Raw genomic sequence first — 17,236 nt, 5'->3', positions numbered from 1 at the left:
TCTCCAGATCTGGCTCTCTATCCACTGAGCCACCTAGCTAATTCTTTATTTTTTTTTAAGCACAATAATATTCCCATGGATCAGTTTTGCTAGTATTTCTTATTTTTCTATGCATCTGATATTCCCATCCTTGTCTTTTGCAGAGCCTATCTATTGCTTTCATATTATTTTCTCTAGACTTTAGAGGCCTGAGGGCTAGAAAAGAAAGTACACTTGAAAATTAAGTTCTTTAAAATTAACCCACAGGATGCTTCAGCAGGAAAAATAAAACAGAAAAGGAGGAAGTAGTGGCTATTTGAAGGTGCCACTGTTGTTAATATTATATAAGCTGTGAAAATCAGAGTAATAAGAAAATGAAACTAGATGGAAGCTCAAGTAAATTTCTCTGTTTTCAGCAAATGCCATCTGTGCCATCTCAGCTGGTATTCACCATAGAACCATATGGAGGTGGGCATTTATTAAATACTTTTTGGTTGTCACCATGAGATGTTTAAAGATTTTCTTGGCAGAATACTCCACAACCTCCTGCCATATCCCTTTGACAAAGTTACTGTCAGAAATCATTTACTCATAGTATAAATTTCTTTAATTTAAAACTATTTTCTTCTGCCTTTTTAAAATTTTTGTGTTAGATATTGATATAGTGGCACCTCTCTGGTTTATATCAGAGTGTAGCTGGATTTTAATTGAATGAGAACTTATATGGAACAACAAAGTTACAAGAGGAGATTGCCTCCTCATTTGTTCCTAGTATATCTGGTAATGGTACATTGCTTTCTTATTACTTATTTTTTATTACTTTTTATTGCTAATCAACCAGTCAACAGGCATTTATTAAACATTTATTAGGTGCCAGGGATTATGCTAGATGCTGAAATACAAATACAAAGAATGAAACTTAATAACCCTTTTTTTTAAACCCTTGCCTTCCATCTTAGAATCAATACTGTTTATTGATTCCCATATGTAAGAGTGGTAAGGGCTAGGTAATGTGGGTTAAGTAACTTGGCCAGAATCACACAAATAGGAAGCATTTGAAGCTGGATTTGAACCCAGGACCTCCTTTCTTTGGGGCTAGCTTTCAGTCTACTGGGCCACCTGATTTGCCCGTTCAATCCCTACTTTCAAGGAGCTTCTTTAGGTTGCTTAACTATTGCATTTAGAAGAGGACAACAAGGATGGTGAAGGTCTTTCAGAAGATTCCATATGATTACTGATTAAAGGAAATAAGGATGTTTAGTTTAGAGAAAAGGAGATTTAAGGTCCAGTGGGGAAAGGGCAAGATACTAGACTCATGTACTTAATGAATTACCATGTGGAAGAAACATTAGATTTTTTTTTCTGCTTGGCATTAGAGCCTCTTGGGAAGAGTGGGCAGAAGTTGTAGAAAGGCAGAGTTAAAATAAATAAAAGGGGAAAAGTTCTCACAATTATAATAGTGTGCTTCCCCCCATGAGTATTCTGATAAATATTTAATAACTGGTTCTCCAAAAACTCAAAAAGTTCCATGAGAAACACTTTTGTGTTTAATTTGCATTATTATTTTCTCCACCACTTTAAGTCTAGATAATCAAGGAAACAATAAATCAAGCCCCAATTTTTGTAGTCTTTGTAGATCTCTGAGGTGTAAATCCTCATGCTGAAAATTTAACAACCAGTTTTTCAGAGCCAGTTTGAGCTGCACTCCCCATTACTAGAGGGACTTGGTTTTGTTTTTGAGGGGATTCTTGTTCAGGTAAGAACTAGATATTGTCCAATGTACCTATCAACTCAATAGTTTATGAGTCTAGGACCTTTACCTGTGGTCTCTTATACTATCCTCATCCACCTGTCAAATAATTGGAATTCAATAATTTTTTACAACTCCAAGTTTATTGGTTCCAATAACACCAGCACTTCTGACATATATACAGAAAAAAAGGGAGATCAACACCAAACAGTCGTTAGCTTAAATGAAGGGGATCTCTCTAATGTTATGATAATGTACTCCCAAAGGGAATAGTTGTTTCACTGGATGGTGTTGGGCCTTCAGTCCAGGATGATTCATCTTCTTGAGTTCAAATTCAGTCTGTCATTTACTAGCTGTGTGACCCTGGGTAAGTCACTTAACCTATTCACCTCAATTTTCTCATCTGTCAAATGAGCTGGAGAAGGAAATGGCAAACTACTCAAGTATCTTTGCCAAGAAAACCTCAACTAGGGTCACAGAGAGTAGGACACAACTGAAAATAACAACATCATTACCTGTCAAATATATATTAAGAGGAAGTAGTAAAGACATGGCCAGCAGCAACATTTTCTTGTTAGCACACTGAACCCTGGTCACATACTGTCTGATTGCTATATCTCTCACAAGTGTTCAATGCATTCGCAGTCTTCATGTGAGGAACAGTGTAACTCTAGCACAAAAATGTTGTGGGCAACATTGTCCTAGAAGGAACACAGCCAGAGATAAATTGACAAGTTTAGAATTAAATCCCATTTTGGCTGCTTACTACTCTTTGACTTTGGGTAAGTAACAGCCTCTCTGAGAATAAAGTTTCTTTTTCTATACAGTGAATTGGAGCGGTTATACTGATGAGCTCTAAGATTTCTTCCTCCTCCAAATCAATAATTCTATCATCTGGTCTGGTAGAGGATAGAGTTCTCCCAGATGGGTTTTTTGTTTGTTTGTTTGTTTTGTTTTTGTTTTGGCTTTGTTTAGCAAACATTAAAGGACAACTGGGTGGCACAGTGAATAGAGTACTGGATCTGGAGTCAGGAAGATCCATTTTCCTGAATTCAAATCTGGCCCCAGACACTTAATAATTCTGTACCCTGGGCAGGTCACTAAACCCTGTTTGCCTCAGTTTTTTCAACTGTAAAATGAGTTGGAGAAGGGAATGGCAAACCACTCCAGTATCTTTGTCAAGAAAACTCCAAATGAGGTCATGAAGAGTTGGACTTGACTGAAAATAACTGAATAGCAACAAAAGAAAGCATATAATGCTTTAAGAAAATGACAAATTCATGTGCTTAATTTAGTCAAAAGCCAAAGCACAGATTTTTTAAAAATAGGACAAAGTTTTTTAAATTATTTAAAAAATTTATGGATGCCCTTGTTTTTAAAAGAGGCCTCTTTGCTTATGAAAAGTTTCAATTGTAACAGACTAAAAAATAAAATAAAAACAATTCAGCAAAACTGACCAATTGTTTATATTTGACAGTAAATTGATTCTGTAACTTCCAGTTTTCTCACCTCTGTAGTAAAAGGAGAGGTTTATTTTCTTGATTCTTCTCTGTATTCAACCTTGATAATTATATAGCATTCAGTTTTTAAAAAATGTTTTTCCTGTTTACATTTTAGTTGTTATGTCTATGAGCTAGATTCTGCTCCATAAGGAACCTATTTTGTGTGTTTGAAGATAGAAGATATTCTGTAATAGTGATGAAATTGATACAATTTGCCTTGTATTGCCACTAGCTCTGGTCCTTAGTGTCCATAAGGTCTCTATAATGCCTCCAAGTTGACAACATTGGCCATATTGGAATAATAATAATAGCTGCCCTTCTCTCACAGAATTGTTTGAGTTCCCTGAGATAAGGTCTGTAAAAGGATTTGGGAGCAATGAAGCATTCTGCATGTATTACTGATTATTTTCATCTTCTGGACAGAGCTCTATGTCCCCAGCTTCCTTTTCTTTACTTCCAAATTGACCTGTACTATCTTATTCCTTCCAGAAATCTCTCTTCCATGTGACAGTGGCTGTCAGTTGGCCAATCAGATGAACAAATCTCTAGCAATGCTTGAGCAAGATCTGATGCATGAGATGTTTATTCATTGGAAGACCAAAAGTGCCCCACAGAGACCACATTAGATCAAAGTCTAAAGTGGCCATTAGAAATTATATGTGCCATTTTAAAATGATCATATTTCTTCTATAATTAATTTGATCTGAAGCAAAGAAAAATGCTACATTCCTTCACATTGACCAAATTAAAAAATAACTGGAGGAATGTAAGTTAATGACTTTTTAGAAAAATGTTGCTTTTCCTCATGTTTACAAAATTAAAAAATATGAAGAAGCAAGCATATTTTAATGATTAAAAAAAAACACCAAACATCTGCTTGTTATGAACTAAGGACTTAATTTTGGCTCTAACACTGTAAACTTTAGCAACCACTGGTTTTCTTTTTTTTTTTCCAACTTATTTTTACTCTAACCATAAGAAACATCAAATAAAATGGGTATTTTGATGTATATAGCAGAACAGAAAAAGAATAATGTACATGAAGCTATTGATCTCTAATTTTATGTGTATATATAATATAAATATATAATATAATATAATATATATATATAATAAAGACCAATTGTCATGTGTGAATGAAGTCACATTTCATCTCAGAAATATCTCAATTTATAATCAGTATCATACATTGTCTGGCATTTGCTTTAAATGGGGGAGTAATCTTGCTGAATCTTTTGTAACTGTATTAGAAATATTATTGTGATTGCAAGGGGAAACAAACAAAAACATGCCACCTAAAGTTGCCTAAACATCAGAAGCAGTTTGTAAACCTATTTTCACTTGTCATGGCAAAATAATTTTCCAGTTTATATTTATTTACAAAAGTCAGAAAGGTAACCCTGAAGGTTTCTGAGGCTGCAGGTGTCCTTTCACTCTGAGAAATCTGGTTAAGGTATTTTTTTTTTCACTCTAGGATGGCCCTAAAGGAGTGAAGGAGCCTGAGATCACAGACCTACTTGCTCCATATAGTATCATATAATCCTATACTTCTCATACTCTTTTTTTTCTGATATTTAATGAGCAACTCAGTGATAATTCTGAGACTGAAAAGATTCTAGCTCACTTTTGTACTGCTCTGATTTTTTAACCAGTTGATAAACCCTTCATTAAAGTCCTCTAGAATCTCATCAGAATGTGTAGCATCAGGGCGCAGAATTGACTTTGGCTTCTTGCATGTCAAGCAAATGAAGCACACACTTAGAAGGAACCACCTAAGTTTAAAGATTTTAATAACTGACCAATGACAGTGGTGTGCTGTCTGACTCCTACATTAGCTATGCACTGAAGAGATTCATCACTGAATTGGCCATGGGGGAATGCATCTTTTTAGCTCCCACTGTTTTCAAGGTTCACCAGATCACAGAGAATTTGCAGTTTGTAATAGTGTAGAGGATAGCCATGTTGTCAAAGTCATGACTCTTCAAAATAGGGATGTAGAAGAAGTAATGTGAATATGTCTCTGTTAGAATTAGAGCAGACATGCCTAACGAGAAAGAGAGACCACTTTAATATGTCATTTCCATTTTTAGAACTTTGTCTCCATGGGAAACGGCTTTGGTTTAGTAGCTACATATCATAAAGGCTAGAGGGGAAAATCCTTACGGTTAAAAGGAACCCCTTGTGTTTTGCACTTACCCTCACTTTAAAAACTACAAGGGGAAGTAATTTCAATGGCAAGAGTCAGCTTCTAAACCCAGTCTGAGGGGGAGTTGTGGTCTTTTCTGCCAGTGTCTGAAATAATGATTTTTTATATTGATGGCTCAACATGAGTGCTATGCTAGCACACACATTTACATCAAATGAATATACAACAAACACTCAGGCAACATCTGTTCTCTCTCTATAATTGGATGTCCCTTTGTACAACCATTTAACCACAAATGGATGCTTTCTCATAGCCTTAATATTTTTTAAAAAAAATTCTTAGTGGATAGAATGCTCTAAGTTAGTGAGTTTTAGAAATTCAATAGTCAAAAGATCCCATTTTTTCATAACCAGTTACAGTATTATGTAAATTGATGTTGGATGCTAAATGAGGTATTCTTTTTTATTTTTCTGTTGAAGTTCTGATAAATTATTATACCTTTAAAAGTTATGAACTGGCTTAGGAAACCTCTTCCTATGAACTCTAGTCTCAAAACTTGAGGTTTTTAAAAAACTATTTCAGCTTTTAATTTTAATTTTAATCTTTATTATATGAAATACAACTCTCACATTATCAGTAAACTCAAATTTTTCCATTATGAAGTTTCAAAATAGGCTAATTACATGTTACTGTATCACTCTTGATCAATTCTTTATGACCCCGTTTAGGCTTTCTTGGCAAATATACTGAAATGGGTTGCCATTTCCTTCCATAGCTCATTTTATAGCTGAGGAAGCTGAGACAAATGGGGTCAAATGACTTGCCCAGTATTACACAATTATAAATTTCTGAGATCAGATTTGAACTTGTCTTCCTGACTCCAGGCCTGGAACTCTCTCCATTGTGCCACCTAGCTGCACCTCCCTCCTGATTAGAAAATGAACAGGCTCCTATATAACCCCGTCGGTATTGGCATTGCTTTTCTTGTAAAATGTCCAACAGATTGATTGCTCTCCTGAGAACATAAACTTTGTAGAGGTAGAAATTGTTTCATTTCTTGTATTTGTATGTACAGAGCTCTAGGTAGAGTGCCTTGTGCATAGTAAGTTCCTAATAAATGCTTGTTGATTGATTGCTAGGGTCTGAAGTTCTATGGACTCCTTTGTGGTTACCTTTACCCTGTTGCTGAAATGATCTAGGGTTCACTAAAAATACTATGTGGAAGATAGAGTTTACTTGTCATGCTATAGAAACTCTTGGTTTCTTTTCATTTTTTAAAAACATGATTTGATTTTCCCCAATGTAATGTGTTGCTGGAAATGATAATAAGTATAACTCTATTTCTAGCATTTTCATAGAATCTTAGATTTTAGAGCTTGAAGGAAACTTTAAAATCATGTAGTCTAATCTCTTCTTGTTGAAATGAAAATGATGATGTGAAGTGAAATAAATTTCTCAAGGTATCATACAGGATATAAGCAACAGGGCTGGGATCTTAATCCAGGTCATCTACTCTGAAAGTGTCATTTTGTTTTTTAGCTAAAATTCTTAAAATGAGGCAAGTGAGAAATTTTTCTTTATAGGAACAAAATTCTACTTAAAAAATGGGTAACAGAATCTTCAAATGTTTGCATTACATTTATTTAAAAAAAACTATAACTGTCATAAATTAAGTGTTAGCTATATAGTCACAGCTATATTTTAATAATGAAAAGTGGAAATAAATACCTTTATAAAAAGTATTTTGTTTACCCCCAATCTTCCCAGAGAGAACTATCCAGTTTGTTGTGGTCAAGAAATAACTTCGATGATCAACTGAATCAAATATTTAGAACTTAAAATCATGACAAAATATTTAGATTGAGCACTTTCAAAGAAAGTTATATTTGGTTTTAGTATTTAGAATGCCCTAGAAAGTTATCAGCTTAGTTGCTTCAGTGAACCAAATTTTCCAGTTGTTTACAACCAAGTATGGTCTATATACAAAAGTTATGAAAAAGCCTTATGATGACATTTATATAAAGGTTGAATATCTACCTCAATGAACTACTAGTCTTTTCTGGAAAAGCAGTCCTCTTGAATTACTGCATTTTTCTATTCCTATGCAGATACTGGGTAGAAATTGCAATTCACTTCAGCACCAGGACTCTTTCTGCAGATATTTAGGGAAGAAAAACCAGTGAGGGGTTTGAGAATTAGGTGCCATTTTGGTATGGGAACATTTGGACTTCTCTGTGATTCTTAAAGTTTTTCATATCCAATTTTTAATTTCTATTTTGAATTTTAGGTGGTTAAATAAGCTTGGGTTAGCTGTAATCCGTCTTGCAACCACAGGAAAAGATGAAGGTATGCTTTATTTTAAACCTCTGGGTATTTATAGATGGAAATGATAAGGTGATAGAAATAGAATGATCCTGATATAGATGAAATGAATGTAAAACATTTGAACACGAACTTCTCTAAAAATTAGAAAGAGAGGAAGAGAGAGACTAAAAGAATGAAAGAAAAGAGGGAGGGAAGAATAAAGATGAAGAGATAAAAGAAGTGGAGGAGATAGATGAAAGTGCTGTGCCAGTTTGTACTGGCTATAAGTATGTTATTAACCTTACTTTCCCTACATAATAGATGTAAGTTTTATTGGCACTCCAAACAATTGCCAGTATAAATGATTTATTCCCCACTTCTATAGTTATGACAGCTCAGACTCAGACAGACACCCCTTTTACTGATCCAGTCATGCTCTCAGCCTAACAACATTCCATCCTACAGTTTGAGCATATGTGCTATGTGGGTATGCTGTTAATTCCTGAAAGAATGGACTAATAAAAGGATACTAGGACCTGAAATAGTGATAGTAGGAGGTCTTATATGGTTTGCGTAGGGATTTCGTACTTAAAAAGACTTAAGATTCTCTAATCATTTCCATGTAATCATTGGATTCTTCTAGTTCTTAAACTGGGGTTTGTGAAACAATGAAAAAATATAGCTGTATTTTCATGTAATTAATTTCTTTTGTAATATTCCTTTATTTTATGCATTTAAATAATATTCTAAAAAGGGGTCTGTGGGCTTCTAACTCCCAAAGTACCAAAGGGACTGAATTAAAGTTCAAAGAGTTTTAAGAAGCCCTGCACTAGAAGGAATCAAGAACAAAATTTAAACTTTTAAATGAAAAGGCAATAGAATTGTCAATTTAGAAATGGAAAGATTCTCCCTCTCATCCTTTTTCTGCAGCTACTTGTTGCAACCTGATCTTAAAACCATTTAAAGAAACCGAACACAATGAAACCAGCCCACTCGCTCTCATTTTTGTCTCTCTTACCTCAAAGTAGGCAGAACCCTAGGCGTATTTTCTGCAGAAGAAATGATTGTGTGTGTGTGTGTGTGTGTGTGTGTGTGTGTGTGTGTGTGTTTTGACCTCTGCAAGAAAATGACCAGAAAAATATCTTAGCTGATGCTTTGTAGAATAAGCAACAGTGATTTAAAAAACAATTGAGTACTTTCATTGTCATTGCAGAATGCTACAGTGAAAGTGAGCATGAGGATCCTGAAATAGCTGTGGAGATGCCACCCCCTCCCTACTCGGCTGAGCCTCCATCGCATTTGGTGTGTGTAATAGTAATTAGCCTGCTTGTCATTGCTACAGTGGCATTCACGTCATTCCACCCTCTTTGTACAATGTATTGATGACTAATAACTTTTAAGTGATGCAGTAACTTAGTGTGTCTACTGAATGGGCGGATATTTATTTAGTATTTAAAACCCTCTAGTGCTCCTGGATGCTGCTTTGCTGCCTTCTCCATGGCAACACACTCATATGACAAATTTGGCATCTGGGTGTATAAGTGAATTACCTCAGACATGTCATTATTTCTGAAAGGAGAGTGGAGAGGACTTGGACTAGAATATTAAAAGCTTCCAGGTTACTGATTCCAAACCAACTTACATTGTTAATGAAGAGCTCCCAGCACTGACTTGCTTCTTATCTGAATCACACTTGTAATACATATAGAAGGGAGGATAATAACTGTTTATTTGGGTGACAGTGAAGAGCCAGACTTAAGTTAGGGGCTCAACAAGCATTTAAAAAATGATCTTTTTATTGATCTTTTGGTTTTGCATTGTTTATACTGCTCAGTAAGTATTTAGCAGATAAATGTAGGTTTACATTAAAACACCTTTTTCAGTTCCCCCCCCACCTCCCCACTTGCTTCCAAGGCTTCTACCTATATTACTTGTGTAAGAAAACAGAGTTTTATCTTTAAAAATAATATTCTTAGAATCTATCACAAATAAGCTTTCATGTGCACTCAGTATAAAGGTATGAGAACAGGAAAAACAGTTGGATTTCATTTGGAGTCATTCCCCAAATTCTCTTAGACCTGGAAGTTCTTTTAGCCTCTGGGTACGTAGGGGACTTATCTTTGTCATTTACAATGTTGCTCTAATAAGGCTCTTTCCTCTGGGGCAGCTGTCTTGTAGCTTCTTATTTAAGGGTGGAAATTTTCCTTTTTAGCAGCAATACCTGTAATTTTCATAGTTTACCACAGAGACAATAGCCAATCTAGGGTCATAGATCTAGATCTGTAAAAGACCTTCCAGGTCCTTATTTCATAGGGAAACTAGAGCTGAAATATGATTTGGCCAATTCGTGGCCAGGTGATTCATTTGGTATTCTTCAACTGTTAAGAGAAGAAAATTTCACCTTTTTTAAAATCTAATATTGAACATTTGTTAAGTATCAATTATGTGCAAAATTCTGTACTAAACTCTAATGATATGAAAAAGAAACAAAAACAATTTCTGCTCTCAAAGAGCTTACCTTCTAATGTTTAGGATAGGATGTTTAAAAAAACACACCAAAAAAAACTAGTTTCATTCATGAAAGCTACAAAGAAAGAAGTTAATTTTAAAGGAAAGGCTCAGGTGATTGGTGTGAGGAAGAGATTTGTAACACAAGATGGAGAACTGCCAATCAACCAGAGGGAGACAAAAGATTCCAATAGAATCTGGATGGGGACAGTTAAGAGCCCAGCTGCTTGGACCTGGGTTTTTTTCTCTCTGTCTGTTAAGGGAGGAAGGTGAAAACAGTTCTCTTGATCATTGATTGTTGCCCTGACTGAATACTGAGAGGACTTTTGAAGCCTATCTCAGAAGGAACTTAGTCAAACCTTTTCCCTGTCAATATCCCCCTTCAGAGAAATTAACTTTATTTCCTGAGTTAAATACCTTATGAAAATCTTCAATCAACAGGAAATTATAAGGAAGTTAGGGAAACATATTTTCCTCTTTCCCCATCCCTCTCCTGACCTCTTCTCCTTTAAAGAATAAACCCTTTTGGTTAAAAGATCTAAATTGTGAGATTAGTTATTGGGAAAACCCTCAAAGCTTACCATTCTGAAAAAGCCATAAGATTCAGTGGAAAAAGGGGCATGAAGTGATGTGGGGGGGAGGAGTGTAAAATCCAACATTTACCTTAGCTGGCTTCCTGTGTCCTTGTCCTTATTACCAAAAATATCCTAGTATTACCCTCTATCACATCATCAAAATTCCAATCTCTTGCTTTTCTTGGAGATTCATCTTGTGTTGCAAATCTCTTCCTCACACTGGGTTTAAGGAGAAGGGATAGACAAACATCTCTCTTTACAGTTAAATTTATTCAACAAGCAATGTTTAAATAATGTGATTCTTTATAATAATTTCTGATACATAGGAAATGTTTTTGATAAAGGTATCATTTCTTACCTGATCCCTACTTGTGCCTAATCTGAACCTTTTAGCACTTTGAAAATCTGCAGCAGTTTTGTAGTGGATTCTCTCTTAGAATCTACCTAATTAACTCATTCCCTAATTTTTCTTTCATAGCTTGTCTTTTAGCTTATTTCTCATTACAATTATCATCCTTTGACTTGTTAGGAAGACTTTTTTGATGTTTTTTTTTCCAGGTTTCTTTATTTCTTCCACCCTTGCTTCTGCTCACATTTCTGTTCTTTAGCTTTATCTGGGATTAGAAGAAGCTACATGAAAGGAAGACTCGGCATTTCTTTATTTCTAGGAGTACAAGACCTAGATTTTTCTTTCATTCCAATCGTTTGTGATTTTTCTCTTCCTTTATTTCTCCCTTTGTTCCCTTTCCAATCCCCCCCTCTTTCCTTCTGGATCCTTTCATCTGATGATTGTCATTTATAGGTTTAGGAGGCTCTCTGACAGATTTGCCTGAGAAACAGAAAGGATGCTTTAAAATAATCACAGAATATTTTATAACAAAAGAAAAAGAAATTGAGAAATATATTAAAACACTTCATAACAATTTTCTTTGAAGTTATATTCAGCATTGTCTTTCACTCAACTTTATGCTTTTACCAATTATAATAAGTAGTATTTATGTAATACTTTAAAAGTTTACATATGTTACCTTATTTGATCCTTACATCAATTTTATGATTTGGGTGCTATTATTATACTCATTAACATATGAAGAAACTGAGGCTGAAGTTAAATGACATGTCCAGAGTCACTAAACTATTAGGTGTTTGAGGCAGGATTCAAATTCAGGTCTTCTTGACTCCACATGTGGCACTTTAGGAACATTTTGACAGTAAAGGTTAATACCCATTTGAATGGGCTACCAAAAAAACAAAACAAAACAGTATATCACATTTATTTGGAAGGATAAGGATATATCTGTAGTTTCCCAGGGTCCTAGAGGTCATCTCATCCAAATTCTTACTTGAGCAAGAATACCTTCTATGACTTCTTTTTTTGAAAGTATGTTTCCTTGTTGGTTCTATTACTCCTGTATTCATTTTGTGGTCTTATTATAACATTGATTGTAGAAGATTCTCATGGTAACTTTGAGCTTCTCTGCTCTACTCCACCATCTTGGCTCCCCTTCTATGACTTCTCTGACAAATAGTCATCAGTATTGTTTGGCTATTTTCAGTCATGTCTGCCTTTGTGACCCCATTTGGGGTTTTATTTTGGGGCAAAGAAGCTAGAGTGGCTTACCATTTCCTTCTTCAGCTCATTTGACAGATGAAGAAACCGAGGCAAACATCATGAAGTGATTTCTCCAGTGTCACACAGCTATTGAGTGTCCAAAGCTTGATTTGAACTCAGAAAGATTAGTCTTCCTGATTCTGATTCTGTCATTCTATCTACCCTGACACCTAGCTACTCCAGTCATTTGTATTTCCCTCTAAAAATTTCCAGTGAAGGAAAATTCACTATCTCTTGATAGAGCCAGGTTCACTTTTGGATAACTGTGGTAGGAGGTTTTTCCTTATATGAAGTTGAGATCTGCTTCTCTCCAACTTTCCCGCTTTACTTCTAGTTAAACAGTCATCCTTAAAAACAAGGGACTGAACTGTATGAACTATTATAGGTCCTTGTTGTCTTAGGATTTTGCTGTTTTCTTTCTTGAGCATTATATTTTAGACTGAAAAACACTTGGTGGCATTATTTCTTACTAAGGAAGCTTATCATAATGATAATGATAACTCAGATTTATATAGTCTTGCTGTTTAAAGTAGTTGTGTAGAAAGTAAGGAAGAGCATACAAGTTTCATTATCCCCATTCTATAGAGGAGAAAGCTGAAGACAGTTATGGTAGTGCTAAAAATATCCAAGTGTGCAAACATAAAAGCCTGTATGACAGGATTGCGGATAGAAAGAAATAAATGGGTTGATATAAGAGATATTTTCTCATTCTATCTCCAGCAAATCTAAATTACGCAGAATGTAAAGGCAAGAACTATAGGAGCTTTGAATTCTACTTCAGTGATTCTTCTAGTATAATATTTCACATTCCATTTCTTTATATTCTTTACAATGTCTTACATATAATAGAGGTTCAATAAATATTTTATTACCATCTTATCCAAACCCTGAATTCTGATCACAATATTCTGGGAACTGAGATATTGAATTTTACATATTAAGAATTTAATATTTTTTGAATGAGAATATGATTGACTGATTTTGACTTATATAATTGGACCATTGGCAGTAGTACAAGAGTTGGGAGGAGAGATTGCTTTAAGACATGAACATATAAGCATGGGGTCAACTTATTCATCCTGAGGATTTTGATCAATTTCTGAAGACTGAAGTGAGAACCATTTTATCAAGGGGTCTCTAGGACACTGGGAAGACATCAAATGAAAAAGAAATTTAGATAGCAAAAGACAAATGTCACGTTTGGTCATCTATTACCCAAAATAATTTGCAGTATCCTTATATAGAATATTAGTCTCCATTACTGAATATATCTTTTTGATTCATGGCAAAAGTAAATATGAAGGGAAACAGAATGATGCCCTAAAAGAACCCTAAACTAGTAGGTGTGGGACAGATAACCATTTCTTCTAATTCTGGCTCTACCCCTTACCATTACCAATCTCTTAGGATCTCAGTTTCTTTATCTCTAAAATGAGAAAAGGAAACTGGATTTTATGAATGATTCAAACAAAGATTTTGTGACTCTATGATACTAAATTGTTTTTTAGGAGGCTTCTGCTGGATGGGCAAACATGATATATATTTATACTTATCATATGTATATATGTGTAGATATGCATGTATGTGTATATATACACACAAACACACATAAAAGAATCCAGAAGAACTCTTTAATTGTACTTGATGATGAGAACCATCTGATGAAAGCATAAAAAATTACACTTCTATATCAGGGTTATGGTTCACTCAAAGGATCACATAATTACTGTATTTTAAAGAAAAATAGTACAGTAGTGTTTTTAAATGCAAGGGGAAGATTCATTTCTGTCTGCAGTGGACACAGCCTTCTTCAGAAGAGAAGAAACCATTTTTTTTTCAGTGTGGCTTCCTTTTATTGACTTTTAGTCTAGAGGGTATTGGCAACGGATCTGTCCTCCTGATTAGTCCTCATAGGGCTAAGAGGATTTAAATCAAGTGATCTGTTGTCCTTTTTATTCAATGAGATACATAGTTATGCAGAAGTTGGTTAACCCTACATTAAAAATTAAATGATTGAAAAATATTTATTGTCTAGACTATGACATAGTCTTTATGACATAAGTTCTTCAACTCATATATTACAGAACACATATGGACAACATAGCTGGAACACAATCTTTACAAGATGCAAATTGTGGGTGACCCAAAGGTCAATGGAGAGATAGCTGCATGATGGATATAAGTAGTCTACCACAGAGGTGCCAAACTCATGGATGTTCCTAAGTGCAGCCAAACCATATTAAAATATAATTGGGAAATACTTAAACAAAAAATACACTATAACATTAGTTATGTCAGCATATGGTTTTCCAAGTTAATGTGTTGACTTCAAGGTCTTTATATGTGGTTTCCAATTCTTTTGAGTTTGACACCACTGGTCTACAACCTATTTCTAATCTATGCACTAGAAGTGGTATAAAAGGTATCACCCAGGAAATGAAATGTAAGAGAGCAAGGAAAGGAAGGAGAGGGAAAGAGGGAAAAAATAGGGATGGGGAATATGAGGGAGAGAGAAAGAAACAGATTTATAGAAAGCTTGTGTTACATTAGTGCCTACAATATATTAAGAAATACCTGGAAGAAAGACTCCCAGCATATCAAAATATTTTCTTTTGCAGATATAATGGGAGAATGTGGATAAGAATCACAAAATATAAGAGATGGGAAGGATATATGGTATTAGCTTCGGGATACACATCTGTAATCCATGCTACTAGGGAAGCTGAGTCTGTTGGACTAATTGAGTCTAGAAATTCTGAGCTGTAGTAGGGTTAAAACTGCTGGAAAGTTTACACTAAGTCTGGCACTAATATGGTGGTCCTTTGGGAGTGTGGAGCCACAAGACTACCTATAAAGAGGTATGAACTGGTATAGTTTGGGAAAATGGAACAGGTTAAAGCTTCTATGCCGATCAGTGATCAGTAAAGGGATTGGACCCTGGGTGCCTACTGAACTTCCAGCCAAAGTGAGTTAGAAATATGACAATTTCTTGAAACACACACACACACACACACACACACACACACACACACACACATATACACACACTCAGAAAAACAAAAATAAGCAACTACAAAAGATGTTATAGGAACAATAGGATTATCCATATCATTGAGATCTAAAATCTACTGGAGCATTATAATACTAATCAAAAAGATTAAAAACATGGAATAAGATTTGGGGTTCAAAATAATAATTTATTACTATATTGAAATGAATATTTCATGCGGCATTTTCATACACATCCCCTTCATACTCTCAACAAGCCTATATGATAGATATTGCCAAGTGTATAATGACCACTGCGATGTTAATGATGCAGTAATATTAGATGATTTCAGTCACAGTACCCTAAGGGATTCCAATCCCAAGACATCAGTGAATTAGCAGTAGCATCTACTTTGTAGAAAGGGCCTCTGTGGAGACTTCCTCTGTAGGCTATGAAGCTTCCAAAAAAATAGTTGGATCAATTAGATAAATGTTCAAACAGTTTTGTTTTGCTTTTTCAAAAGAACACCATATTCCATCCTCCATATTTCCCAGCCAGATTTTGTTTTCATTTTCTCCTATTTATGAATAACACACATGTAAGGCACTGGGTTGAAATAATATTAAGTTTTTTGTTTGAGCAAATGAAATTTATAAAATGTAATTAGCTCTGAGCCAGATAGCCAAACTAGTCAGAACTTGGCTCAATTTCTTGTGGGTCAGCTCTAACTTAAGCAGAGATACAGAGGCCAATGTGAGTAGAGGAAGAAAACAAAAAGGATACATTTTCCCAAAGGATTTTTTTTCCCCCTGAAAACTTCAAATTGTTATTTTCGAAGGGAAACTAGGAATAAAATGCTTAGAGCAAGAAGCTTATATTTTCCCACTGGGTCTCATTCCCACCAGACATTTAAAAAAAATTCATGTTAACTAGAAATTTTAAAGTAAAATCATTTCCAGTATTAGATGATATCTTTTTCTTCATTCACTAATGCTTTAATGTTGCAATGAAAATGAGAATTAAGGCTCACAATACTTGTCTGTGACTAAATGACTAATGCCAACAGTATAGGGTTTTATTAAGACTGTCCTGACTTCGTGTCTAGTTAGGGCTACCATATTCTATCAAAACTAAATATGTGATTGATTCTCCTTATGAGTATGGGGGTTTGTGATACAAAGAGTAAGACAATCTAGCATGCAGTCTAGTTTTTTTTTCTATGAACAATAACTTTTTGTTCATCTTACTCTTGGATTGATCAAATTTGTGATTTGTTTTTGAAAAGTTAAATACTTAGGTAAACATGGTTAAGTGACTTGCCCAGGGAAACAGGCAGTAAGTGTCAAAAGCTAGATTTGAACTTGAGAAGAGGAGTCTTTTTGATGTCAGGCTTGACACCTATCCACTGTACAACCTAGCCACCTGCTACTAGTACACCTGGGTACTAAATGGATTAAATTAGAAGACTCCGTTCTGATTTGACAGCATTATTTTTATGTGGGCATTCTGTCGTGAATTTTATGATGTGACCTGCAGTCATAGCTAAATTATTTTGCAAGAAAAAATGCTATTTTACTCCAAAAGAATGCTTGTCAAACAGTGTTCTAAGAATTATAAAATATCCTAGTTTTAAAAAATGGTTTAATGTTTGATATTTAGTATTATGATAATTTTAGAAGATATTATAAAAGGTTCTGCTGAAATGTTGTTTAACCTAAAGGGATCAATCACTGAAAAAAAGTTTGAGTCATGTCAAATGTGCTTTTGATAGAACATAAATAAATAGTTGAAAAGACCATAGGTAGTAAAAAGATACAGTAACCAGATATGTACTTTTCATCAGTAGGTAGCCACCATTGTGAAATCTCTTT

General features: G+C 34.7%; 1 protein-coding gene across 7 annotated transcripts in view; it reads left to right on the top strand.

Moving 5' to 3' along the window:
* IPCEF1 (interaction protein for cytohesin exchange factors 1) overlaps nucleotides 1–17,236 on the top strand; it is a 268,654-nt gene that overhangs the window by 211,647 nt on the left and 39,771 nt on the right. For all 7 annotated transcript variants that reach the window (XM_056818971.1, XM_056818970.1, XM_016428978.2 and 4 more), the window contains 2 exons: nucleotides 7,665–7,723; nucleotides 8,895–8,983. In XM_056818971.1, the coding sequence (XP_056674949.1) occupies nucleotides 7,665–7,723; nucleotides 8,895–8,983 (148 nt within the window). The remainder of the gene's footprint in view (nucleotides 1–7,664; nucleotides 7,724–8,894; nucleotides 8,984–17,236) is intronic.

This window comes from Monodelphis domestica, chromosome 2 (genome assembly GCF_027887165.1).
Source record: "Monodelphis domestica isolate mMonDom1 chromosome 2, mMonDom1.pri, whole genome shotgun sequence".
Taxonomy (NCBI): domain Eukaryota; kingdom Metazoa; phylum Chordata; class Mammalia; order Didelphimorphia; family Didelphidae; genus Monodelphis; species Monodelphis domestica.
The sequence above is the reverse complement of the archived record's forward strand: the minus strand, read 5'-3'. Positions and strand labels throughout refer to the sequence as shown.